This window comes from Myxine glutinosa, chromosome 10 (assembly GCF_964187855.1).
Source record: "Myxine glutinosa chromosome 10, kmMyxGlut1.1, whole genome shotgun sequence".
NCBI lineage: Eukaryota > Metazoa > Chordata > Myxini > Myxiniformes > Myxinidae > Myxine > Myxine glutinosa.
Window position 1 is genome coordinate 32,071,666 of NC_136270.1, and position 12,893 is coordinate 32,084,558.

At 42.3% G+C, this 12,893-nt stretch overlaps 1 protein-coding gene across 1 annotated transcript in view; it reads left to right on the top strand.

Moving 5' to 3' along the window:
- Positions 1 to 12,893, top strand: part of LOC137434427 (neuroplastin-like) — a 55,866-nt gene that overhangs the window by 18,079 nt on the left and 24,894 nt on the right. Inside the window, exons 2-5 of the mRNA XM_068127405.2 lie at positions 2,454 to 2,625; positions 4,348 to 4,436; positions 9,206 to 9,339; positions 9,502 to 9,778. Of these exons, the coding sequence (XP_067983506.1) occupies positions 2,454 to 2,625; positions 4,348 to 4,436; positions 9,206 to 9,339; positions 9,502 to 9,778 (672 nt within the window). The remainder of the gene's footprint in view (positions 1 to 2,453; positions 2,626 to 4,347; positions 4,437 to 9,205; positions 9,340 to 9,501; positions 9,779 to 12,893) is intronic.

The following is a 12,893-nucleotide window of genomic DNA, read 5'->3' on the forward strand; positions in this document are numbered from 1 at the left end:
ATAATAAAGGAGGTGGTGGTGGTTGCATGTGGAGGGGGAGAAGGGTTGTGATTGTGTAGGAAGGCTGTTTGACTTTTCATCCTTTTACCAATTCGGTAAATTTATTCGACAAATTCTTGTTTATAAACCACAACCATCCTACATGTCAATGTATCAAAATATACTTGCAGAATATGGTATCACGAGACTGTTACATATGGCATACTTAATTATTTTTTTAAATTGTACATTAAAATGGCTGCAGGATAAATTAGGTGACTGATTCTGGTTGCTCAGATGAAATCTATATTATAAAACAGAAGTGTCTGTTCGTCCGTCCATCCCCAAACTAGAGAATAAAGATGGGGGTTGATGCAATGAGGCTACTAAGAGTCGATGTTGACCGTGGATAATGGGAGAAAGCATGATGTGATGGTGGGCAACGCTCGCACCTGAAGGCACCTGAAGCATGGAGTCCTGCTCCACATGCTAGAGAATAGAGGGATAAATGAATGGTGATGACCATCAAGCTTGCATTTGGGGAGGTGAACAATGTGTGTATTTCTGAAAGAACGCATGTGATGTGATCATGTGACCCAGAGAGAGCAGGGATGGGGACTGCCCTGATAGTACAATTGAACGTCCACCTGCCTATCTGCGATAGTGAGAAGCAGGCCCTGGTACACTGCCTCCTGGCAGTATATGCCAGTAATAGGAAAATACTTTGACTCAATAATCTCCAGGGGGGGGAAAGATTGGATGTAGCTGCACCATCCAGAGTGGACAATTGTACTCCATGGGACTTCAAATGGCCAGTTTGGAGATATGGTCCACCCAAGACAAGTTGTGACAAACAACAACCCTGGGGCTTCAATGAGTTGCATCTCTTCAAGGAGTTGGCCATATAATTAAACTGCTGATCATTGTGGAGAAGAGAATGAGAGCTTGTGTCTTTGCTGCACTGAAACTGAAAGACATGTTCCAGGTAGCTCACCAGTGACTTCAAAAAATGTTCCTTCCAGACATGGAGACAGATATTCCAGAGCGGTGACTTCTAAAATAAAATTCTCACTTATGTAGATGGGTTTATACTGATACAAATGATGTGCAAGGATGAAGGAATAGTTATTGAGCATGCTGATCAAGAGAAGCAGTGTGTTGATGAAAAAGAACACCACTCCCCTGACAGGTAGGTTACAGCGACAGCATATCATTTAGAAATTTGCTGTCCTTTTACTGGACATGGAGGAGCCATCAGCAAAATAGTCTATGTGTTTTTCAGGGAAGCAGAGGGGTTATTTATGAAGAAGAAGGAGAAGACACTTTTTGCATCTTCAGACATATAGGGCTGCAGAGGCAGTTTTCCATTGGCAAGGGGGCACAATCCTGGGTGGGTCGTCACTTCAACACAGGATACTCGAATGGCTCATTTTTCCATTAATCTGGTACCCATTTCGCTGACCTTTAAGAATGACAGGCTGAGTCAACCTACCTGGTGTTGTGTTAACGGCACGACAGGGTTTCAAACTCAGGAATCTAAGACCTTTAAGCCAGCCACCTTAACAGCAAAGCCAACACCAGGCTTCATGGATGTAGACCCAGAATAAAATAGGTCTTTAAATGCTGGCTTGTGACATACTAGTCTTGTGACCAACTCTGTCCGATCCAGTTGCGGTAGAGGTATGAAGATTGACTATAAGGGTTTTAACAGAAATGACCAAGTATCCTGAAAGAACAACTTTCTTACAACATTCAACCATAACGTCGTAAGTAGCATGCAATTTTAGCAATTTGCTCGAGTGAGTCTTAGGAAGTGATACTTTAACAATTTCTCTGTTCAAAAGTCTACTTTCTGGTTGCCATTCCTCTCCCTTGGAAGATCAAAGCAGCATCCAGCATCATCGGTGATGCACCTGCCAGCTGTGACGCTTTGCATACATCTATGCCTTTGGGCATCTTTCCTGCTGTGAAGTGCTTTCCTTGGGGCCTCTTTGCAATAAACCTGATGCCAGTCATTATTTGGAATATCCTTCATATTTTCTACAAAACACCTGCTAATAAAATTTTCGGGATTTTTGGGGATCGGTGAATGAGTTTGGTTTTGAATGTCTTGCATCAATCCGATTCAATCATTCGGTTTTTTTTTTGGTGAGACGTGACATGATAATTTTGTTTCAACATCCTGCGGATTGTGATCGACTTCGCAAAGCCGTGCCAGTGGAAAGCATGCTACAACTCGTAGAATCGTTTTCATTGTCGAGCTTCCCAACATCATGGTTTTTGTAAAGCCATTTGATATTTTTACTTCATCTGATATTTTATAAACATTTGATATTTTATAAACATTTGATATTTTAATAACATTTGATATTTTATAAACATCAAACTGTATTAAAGTTAGAAAACATTCTTCATTGCTGAAATGTAAGATTTGACTGTCGTTTGAACACCTCCAACCTGATACCACATTCCAGGCCACAATATCGATGCGCCGAGTGAGGTGGAGATTGGTAACCAGTCCGCAGTCGTCCTTTTCTGCAACCTCACCACACCAGGTGCTGCCATTGGCGGTCACCGCTGGGAAAAGGATGGCGTCACAATCGCTGACTCTGAAGATGATGATACAATGCCGTACATGGAACACACGTGCGTCCTACTACACACACACCACGTTTTGCTTGAGCTTACATTTGTCTTGATTTAAACATGTTTCTCCTCCCTATATTATAATATTGACTGCAGTTTTATTTGTCACCATCTGTCAATATATTCCATCGACATGCAAACCTGCGGAATAACCGCAAGGCAACTGTTCCTGGAGAAAGTCATAGACTTGATTGGGTTTTGTATTGGAGAATGCATTATCAGCCCATTGAGTGCAGCTTTGCTGTGAATTATTCTAGGATCACTGTACTTGCAGATTAGTTTTTGTCAAATCCCTTGAGGCAAGTGGTACAGGATGGTTGGAGGGTTGCAAAAAGAGAAGGTGGTGGTTTGATGAAGGTTTCAAAGAAATTGTATCTATGTGTGGATTTGAGGGTTGGAGGGTGTTGTTCCCAGATTTGAGTTGTGGTCGCATGTCTTCAATAATGCTCACGCTGCCTGGCAGGTATGAGAATAAAGATCCCCACGTCTGCCAGGTTAATTTGGCACAAATCAGCATTTCAGAACACATGACTGCAGCGAATCTGGTGGCAAGATTGGCTGAGTGAGGCGGTCATTGATCCACTTCTAAAGCAGTTGAGCAGGAGCCCAGTCTGCCCATCTAATGTGTTAATATGCCAATTCTTTAAGCACTATGGAGTCCGCTTCTGACTACCACACAAGGGTTTATTAGAATGGGGAAGAATAACACTGCCGCACAGCGTCGATCACAGTCAGTAACAAATGAAGAATGAATATATTGCACGCTTGGAACCACATTGACTTAACAAGTACACTTTCGCTCTTTCATTCGGGGAAACATGGGACAGAGAGAGTAGAAGACGAGACAAAGAGAAACCTGCTACATGTGCAATTCTCATTCATTCCCGTGGTCTAGTGCCCTTGTTCGGTTGTGCACAGACTGATGCGAGGTTGGTCCTCTATAATGCCATGCGTTCTTCCCCAGCCAAATTCACAGCGCATCAGCTCTCCATTTAACCGTGACTTGTGCCACAAAGCCACACCATAGAGCCACGAAAATACAAGACAGGAACCACATAGCAGCAAGAAAGAACCAATTACCGACCACCACCACACATGCGGTGTGCGCCTTTTATAACTTCCGCATGGTCGGGGTTGGGGAAATCAGACCATCCGTGGCATGCGCCCATTGGCCACCACAGCCTGTCCATGTATGGACAAGTTCAACAGCCCATTTGATGGTCCCGTGGTATCAAATGGTGATCTTTGGCCAACCTTTGCCGTTGTGTGCCGTGCTGATTGGGTGCTGGAATGGAAAATTGCACACACACATACAGACAGAGATACAACAGGGAAGGTTTATGATTGTACGGAGGGGAAAAGGCATGGCTTAGGCATACACAAAGGAGTGGCAGAGACTAGATCTTTCTAAACACGAGCACGAAACATTAACTCTCATCGGAATTTCATCAAATTTACTCTAACATGTGCTATGAAAGAACTATTCTAATATATCCCCCATTTTACCCCCCCCCCCCCCCCCCCCGCCTACCCAGGCCATATCCCTCCTCAGTCCAGGTCTGTAACTATATTTTACCAGAGAATGCAACTTTACCTCTTGTTTCTGCTGGAAAGTTTCAGGAACTTGTAGTTTCCATTCTGAGTTTCTCTTTCGAGCCTCTCCTTGTCGTTTTGTATTTAGTAAAATATATTCTGTTAATGTATGCCCTTTTTTTTTAACAGAATAACGACTCCTGGAGCGGGAAATTCTGGCATCTATATGTGCATCTTCAAAACTACTCCTGAAGTTAATGAGACCATCAGGGTGAAGTGTATGTTGTTGTTTTTTGTGCTTGAATTTATATTTTTAATCCTTCTATCTACCTTTAGTCAATGCCATATGTATTGAGATACAGTGGAACCTTGACTTACGAGTTTAATTCGTTCTGTGACCGAGCTCGTAACTCAATTTGCTCGTTTCTCAAATTAAATTTCCCCATTAAAATGCATTGAAATGCTATTAATCCGTTCCAGCCCGCCAAAAACCACACCAATTTTTTTTTAAATATACAGTATATATAAAAATATCTTGCGCTTTATATTTCACCTGTATGCAGCATACAAGTTGGCAGGATGGCCTGGACTGGAGGTACGCACACTTGACTCTAAACTGTCCAGCCTGGGTTTGAATCCCGACCCAGCTATAACCTGTCATGGGTGAATCACAGGCAGGGTGATTCATCAATGTGTGTACCGCTAAACTGGGCGCCCCGTTTGCGTCCCATTAGTTGTTGGATGTTAAGGATCTCACCGTGTTTTCCACAAAGAGAAGGCGAGCTATCGCCGGCACTCTGAACAAGTTGTGGCCTGGCATGCTCTTCTCCTCTGCCGTTATATACGTCCTCCTCGGCATCTTTTTCCAGAAGAGCCCTGTCTCGTCACAGTTGAAGATTTGCTGGGGGATGTATCGTTCGGCTTCTATCAGTTCGGCAAAAGTTATAATAAAATCTTCAGCTGCCTTCACATCCGCCTCACCAAGTCGACAACACGCACACCTCGCTCATGTTTTTCGACGATTGCGTGTTTTATATCCAAGCACATCATCCTCTTCTTCTTCTCAGTACCGTGTTTTCCACAAAGAGAAGGCGAGCTATCGCCGGCACTCTGAACAAGTTGTGGCCTGGCATGCTCTTCTCCTCTGCCGTTATATACGTCCTCCTCGGCATCTTTTTCCAGAAGAGCCCTGTCTCGTCACAGTTGAAGATTTGCTGGGGGATGTATCGTTCGGCTTCTATCAGTTCGGCAAAAGTTATAATAAAATCTTCAGCTGCCTTCACATCCGCCTCACCAAGTCGACAACACGCACACCTCGCTCATGTTTTTCGACGATTGCGTGTTTTATATCCAAGCACATCATCCTCTCTTCCCTTGGCACTCAATTTCTTAGGACCCATGGTTAAAACTAAGAAATTTTCCAAAATAACCAAAATGCGAAAACAAAGCAGCAGCGATATACGGCAGAGATACTTGCACGGCAAGATAACCACGTGACCGGAACCCACCTGGTGGCGGGTAGCGTAAGCTCGTAACTCAGATCTCGGCTCGCATCTCAAAGCAATAAACCGCCCGAGCGACGGCTCGTATCTCGGAAAACTCGTAAGTTGGTGCACTCGTAAGTCAAGGTTCCACTGTATTAAGTCAGAATCTAAAATATTCGAAAATATACATGGGAATGCAAAATAAAATAAATAAAAACCGAGTAATTAACATCAGTAGTTGAGCCCGTGTAATTTCTGTGCAACAGACGGAAAGGATTGCAGATGGGGGAGCATGAACACGGCGGTGTTGTAATAAATCCAGAGGTGCAATGCGCCCTAACTGGTCATTTCTAGAGCTATCTCTATTAGCATGAGTGAAGCCACCAGAAGTGCTCTGCTGGGCATCATACCGTGCCGATCTTCATGATGCGGTACATTAAAGTTCAAAAAGCAACATTTATCATACCATGCAGATCTTTGTGACACAGTAGATTAAAGTTAGAAATTCAACAAGTGGATCATACCTTGCCGATCTCCGTGACGCTGTATATTGAAGTTTATAAAAGCAACAGACGGATCATACCGTGCCGATCTTCGTGACACGAGAGATTAAAGTTTAAAAAAGCAACAGACGGATCATACTGTGCCGATCTTTGTGACTCAGTAGATTAAAAACAAAACAGAGGGGCAATACCCCTGGGCGCTCACCTGGTAGAATAAACAGTATACTGCACCGACTAAGGGTATTTTAAATCAATTTCAATGGTTGCTAGAAGCCAGGGCAACATGTAGAATCATACCAACATAATTAAAAGACTTTAAACAAACAAACATAAAAAACCAACTTATTTTGGGGGGCAACCCTCCTCACCCCTCCCACCCTGTGTACCTCCTCAGACCCCAATTTTTCCAATGCCTTGAACAAACATTGGTACATCACAGGTGGTGATGGTTGTGGTGAAGTTTCATCGGAATTGCGTGTGTAGTTTCTGAGAAGAAAGCAAACACCGATTTTGTGGGGCAACCACCCGTAGACCGCCAAAGGGGCAGATTTTTTTTCAATGCCGTGAACAAACTTTGGTACATCACGGGTGATGAAGGTTGTGGTCAAGTTTCATCAAAATTGTGTGTGTAGTTTCAGAAAAGAAAGCAAATTCCTATTTTGGGGGGGTCAAACCTGGATCTAGTTTGACCTACGGTAGACCCCCTTAGACCCCCATTTTTTTTAATGCCGTGAACAAACTTTAATCACAACACAACAAATATCATTCACTGTTCACTGTTCCTTTATTATCACTGCATTACTTTATTATTGCTGCTACTTATTATTATTGCTGTTATTTACCATTATTATTCTCTACTTACGATTAGTATTCTTATGTTATTGCCGCTATCACTTTATTAATGAAAAACTGAAACATTATTATTATTAGAGCTGCTACTTACTTTTTATTCTTATTATATATTGTTATTATTGTTGCTATTTCTTATTTTATATTGTTATTTTATTTATTGTTACTGCAAAGTTGAGGAGCCAATACTTAAGAATTTTACTGCCTTATATTTGTATCGGACATGTAATAATAAAGACTCTTGAATCTTGAATCATTTGTGCCAAATGTGGTCGCAATCCCATCAGCAGTTTCAGAGAAGAAGTTTCAAGTGTTTACAGCCGGACGGACTGATGGACTGACGGAATGACGATCGGACGACGCGCCACCGCATAAGCTCCCCTGAACTTCGTTCCAGGTGAGCATACAAGCAACAGCACCAATCATACCATGCCGATCTTCGTGACGCGGTGTATTAAAGTTTAAAAAGTAACAGCACGGATCGTTCAGAAATGGAGAGGATTTAGAGGTAGGGGATAAACGCACCAAAGAAACACAGTTTCCGTCATTAGGTTGCATACATATGACCTTCACAATACATATTACCCGAATGCGGCATTGTTTGTCACTCGAGGCCTGAACACGGAAGTGTTATAATAAGCCTGTGTCAAGCAATCTTTTTAATAACAGTCACAGGTGTAAACATTATAGTAATTCACTAAAGTAATTAACTTTGTGTTGTTGACAACAAATCACAATATACAACCTCAACAAAACGTGTTTTAGCTCACCTGGAATGAAGTTCAGGGGAGCTTATGCGATGGCGCGTCGTCCTTCAGTCTGTCAGTCACTCCGTCCGTCCGTAAACACTTAAAACTTCTTCTCCGAAACCGCTGATTGCGACCAAATTTGGCACAAATTATATTTGTTGTGTTGAGACTAAAATTTGTTCACTGCATTAAAATTAAGTTGGGATTTAAGGGGGTCTACCGCGGGTCAAAGTGGATCCAGGTTTGAACCCCCAAAATAGGAATTTGCTTTTTCCTCTGAAACTACACACACTATTTCGATGAAACTTCACCACAACCTTCATCATCCGTGATGTACCATGGCTTGTTCAAGGCATTGGAAAAATTGGGGTCTGAGGAGGTACACGGGGTGGGAGTTGCCCCTTAAAATAGGTATTTTTTTGTTTGTTTGTTTAAAGTCTTATGATTATGTTAGTATGATTCTACATGCTGTCCTGTCTTCTAGCAACCATTAAAATTTGTTTAAAATGACACTGTTTAGTCAGTGCAGACTTTAAACACTGTTTATTCTACAGTTAGCACCAGGGGTATTGTCCCTATGTTTTATTACCTCCGCCATCGAAGGTTTCGCCACCAACGCGTGTTGGAAAAAAAAACGGGGGGATATTGTATTCAGCTTCGTCTGTCTGTCTCTCTCTGTCCGCCATGCTATCTCCTAAATGGTTGTGCAGAAATTCACCAAACTTGGTAGTTATGATCACCACATGGCATGAAGGTACAACAGCAATATCATTTTTGGCCACGCTCCCCTTGGGGCAGGGTAAAATGTTGGGTTCCAAAAAAGGCAATTACGGGCACATTTTAAACATTCTTTTCAGGAAACCTTTTGTATGCAATCAACATTGGGGGACGCATGAAATGTCTAACAATGATTTTGGACCCTGGTTCATGCCCCATGGAGTGGTGACTTAGGGTCACGTATCAAAATGGAAATAAAAAAAAACCTCAATATTTGGTCATTCCTGGTGGAAGCTTTTGCCATCTTTCAACTTTGCTTTAGGTTGGAAGCATAGGGATTTGCGATGGCGTGCCATCGACCTCGCTTTAGTTGCAATGATTTTTCGTTTTTTTAATTTTTTTAATGTTCATGTTTCTATTGTATTCATGAGTTACTGGACACTTTTAACAGAGTTCAACATACAATGAAGTAGTGTAAGTGTTTGGATTTGGGATTAATTGCCGTATGATATATACAGTATACAGAAGCAAAGTGAGAATAGTCGATGTCGGAATTGATGCACATTGATTTTTTTAAACTATTCAAATTAAATAATTAGCGGTGTTCGTATTATTGAGGGTCAACTATGCATTTTCATTTTAAGGCATCCTATGCCATGGGAATCAGAAAATTAGTTATTATGGGCAGCGTATGTTGACCACAATTTGGTGACGCTACACTGTTAAATGTTTCTTTGTTCCCTAGCAAAGCCTGGTATCACAATGCACAAGAAGTCTGAGAACAGCAAAGAGAACAGGGATGTTAAGCTTGTGTGCAAAGCGCACGGCTTCCCTGAATTCACTTGGGAATGGGAGCATTCCGTGGAAGGTTCCTTTCGGGTGCGTACGTTCTCCACCTAGCTCGGTGCTTCTGTGGTGTATGAATCAGGGTCTTTCTCAGGGAGGAGAGTCAACCCAGGCTTGTCATGTTGAGTGATTTTGGAAATTGATCAGGGTATGTGTTTGGTATTTTATGGATGGTATGTGGTGTTATGCACACAGCTGGTCACAAATGGAACTGAAGATCGGGTGACAGTGTTCAATGCTGAAAAGAGTACAGAGCTGCACCTTCGAAATCTGGACCTGAAGCGCGATGCTGGCATGTACCGCTGCAGTGCATCCAACACACTAGGGAAAGACTCTCACACGATCCTGCTGCGAGTACGCTCGCGCCTCGCTCCACTCTGGCCTTTCTTGGGCATTCTGATCGAGGTGATCTTGCTTGTTGCCATCATCGTCGTGTACGAGAAGCGCAAGCAGTCTGATGAAATGCAAGAAGGTATAAAAATGCAAACTATGCATTGGGCCATCCTCTCTTACTCTGCCCACTTACACATTTTGATCTGTCTCAGCACATAACTTTGTGTAGTTTACACTGGTACTTACAAATATCATATATTACATACAACTCCCAAATTGTTTGAAGATGCTGTAAAAATGGAGTGTGGGGGAAGGTGGTTGGGGGGAGAGCTGATGTTGGGAGTGGAAGGAATTTATGTTTGTCTTACCTAGAAGCATTAAAGATAGAGTGGTACATGGATATTGGTGGGACTGGTAGGTAGCTTCGGTATGGTTGGGTGATTGTGGTATTGTAACACATGCATGTGTTAAAATGTCTACCTGTGTTAAAATTGGTTGTTTGTACTTGCTAACTGCAGACCTTATTTTTTATCATTAATTTTCATTCATACCAACACCTCCCGTACCAATGATCATGGTGGGTCTTATGCAGCCTGTGGCTGCTTGGCTGCATCATTTTATGTGGGCGTGGCTGTGCCCCTGATGCAACGCGCCCCCTATTACCAGTAAGCTGGCACTCATTTTGCTGACCTCAGGAGGATGACAGGCTGAGTCAACCCACCTGGTGTTATTTCAACAGCACAGCAAGGGCTCAAACTTAGGACCTTAGGACCCTAAGCTCAAACTTAGGATCAAGCCAGCCACCTTAACTGTGAAGCCAACACCACCAATGATAAATTGAAATCTATTTCCTGAAAATTTCCCATCACAATTTTGGTGTCCCTGGAAAGGTAAGTGAAATAGCATTGGAGAGTGTGAATCAACCAATCCCACAGGTTGTGAAAGGTATGCAGGACATTTTCTGCATATAATGTGCACTGTAGTGTAATATGGATGCTAACCTGGCGTCCCGTCTGCCAGCATTAGTTGGTGGATGTTTAAGATCCCACGGCATCCATCGCGAAGTACCCTGAACAAATTACAAATTCATGCCCTAACGACTACTGGGAGAGGGATGGCAAATCCCCCAGCATAACGCCAGGTCCAGAAACTGCTTCGGCACATCCAGCGCTCTGTAACGCAGAGTATGGTACATCGGGTGTTGTGTAATATAGGTGACACTATAAGACAGCACGGTGGTGGCTGGCAATTCGACCATGGTACAATCTCATTCAATTAATTATCAGTCTGAATTTAGGATGCTAGGTTTGAACCAAGAGGATAATCTTGGGATGCTCTCTATTGGGCCGGTAATTGTTACTTTTTAGCAGCTGTTGTTTGGAGACTCTTTTTGGTTGTGCAGATGGTATTTGGTGTTTTTTGTTGTCCTCCCCCCTTTTTTTCTAAACCCTGGGACTATGGCACAGCTGTGAGGATGTGCTTGATTGTGCAAGCTGGTAATGTTTGGAAGTAATCTCTTAAGATCGAAGAGTAAACAGATATTCAGCTTTCCATTTTTATTTGGTTGCTCTCTACATTTTCATGATATTATGGTGCCCATTTAATGTTGCTTTAAGGGCATCAAGAGTCAGCCACAATGTGTGGACCTGGTTTGTTTGTTGACCAGACGGTCTTCAGACCATCGTGTGGACTAGACCAACAGCAGGCAGATTAAACTATCCTTGAAGGTAATTGGTGAGCCAGTTGTGTTTTGCTGACATTTTGGTAGTCATTAATTTATCACTATCGAGGTTTCCAGCAGCTTCCAATCCAAATCCTTAACCACTGCCTTCAGTCAGATTTGAATTCAAGAACTCTGAGATCAAGGCCTATGTAGACCAGCCACTAGGCCATATTTAACTATTTTGTTCATTGGCATGCCCTAAGGATCTTTACCCCATTACCTTCGATCCCTGCCCTCCTATATATGGTCACTCTGGATGAGTGACATACGGTAGAGACTATTATTTTTGGGAGTCTATCTGATCTACATCAAATTGAGAAGGGTTGGTGGATCAGTGAGACAAAGGATGGGTATCGTGGTGTAGGAGAAAATGGAGTTGTGAGGTTGAGAATGAATTAGGAGGTTGAGGTTGAGGAGCAAGTGTGCGGGGGGGAGGGATTGATATCTTCAGTGGCAGTGGTCAAATTGCACCATTTTGCATTTTTTGTGCAAGGATGAACCCTTTAAGCACCGATGGTTTAGTATGCCAGTCACAGCTGACTCGGCAACTTCTAAGAGCTCTTTTGTTTGCACTGCTAGGATACTCAGGTAAGTAAGGTACAGTGGAGTATAAGATTTTTTTTGTGAACCTGTTAATTGTGATCATTTGATTGAACTCTCCCCCATATCCACACTGCCTCTTGCTTTTCCAGTTGGAGCAGGGACTCCATACGGTAGAGAGCTCTCTTGGTCCACGACCTTGTTTCTCGACCTCAGGCACACTGACGATTAATTTGAATATTTGTTTGGGCTGCATCATGCCCTTAATTATCGTCCAGCCTTGGTTAAGCATTTTATTTTATTTTCATTGAAAAACAAGGCTTGTGGACCTGCCGTCTACACTCGCTTATCCCTGCATAAAACCAACAGATCAAAGCCGTATAACTGAAGCTTGTAGATTATGTATCTAGAAGTAACAACACCTGCAATGATGAGGATAAAATGAAGCACCGATTTCTAATCTTTCCTTGCCAGTTGTAAACTGTAAAAAGGTTATTTTCCAGCTGCACAGACTTCAGAAGTGTTGTGGTTAACATATAATCAACACAAAGTGCATTTGTATTGTGATATTTGGTCGAGGGAGGGGGGAGGAGGGGTGCGATGTGGATTTCGGTTGTTGCTTTGCCATTCTTTGGTGAATTTTGGTACACAAGTTACGGGTATATGTAAACTGACTTCAGTGGTCTTCAGTGGCAGTGGTCTCTAAAGAGTCTCCAAAAGATAAATGCCTATAGAAAGTGTACACCCCCTTCAAAATTTTCACCTTTTGTTGCTTTATAGCCTGGAATTAAATTGCATTAAATCAGACTTTTCCCACCTTTATTTACACACTGTAACCCACAACTTCCAAGTGAAAAACAAATTCTTCAAATTTCAGAAAATTAATTAAAAATACAAAACTACAAGGTGTCCACAAAGTCACACATAATAGGAAATTATTTAATTGCTTATTTATCATAGGAAATTAAATTATTTAATTCAACAATTAGCT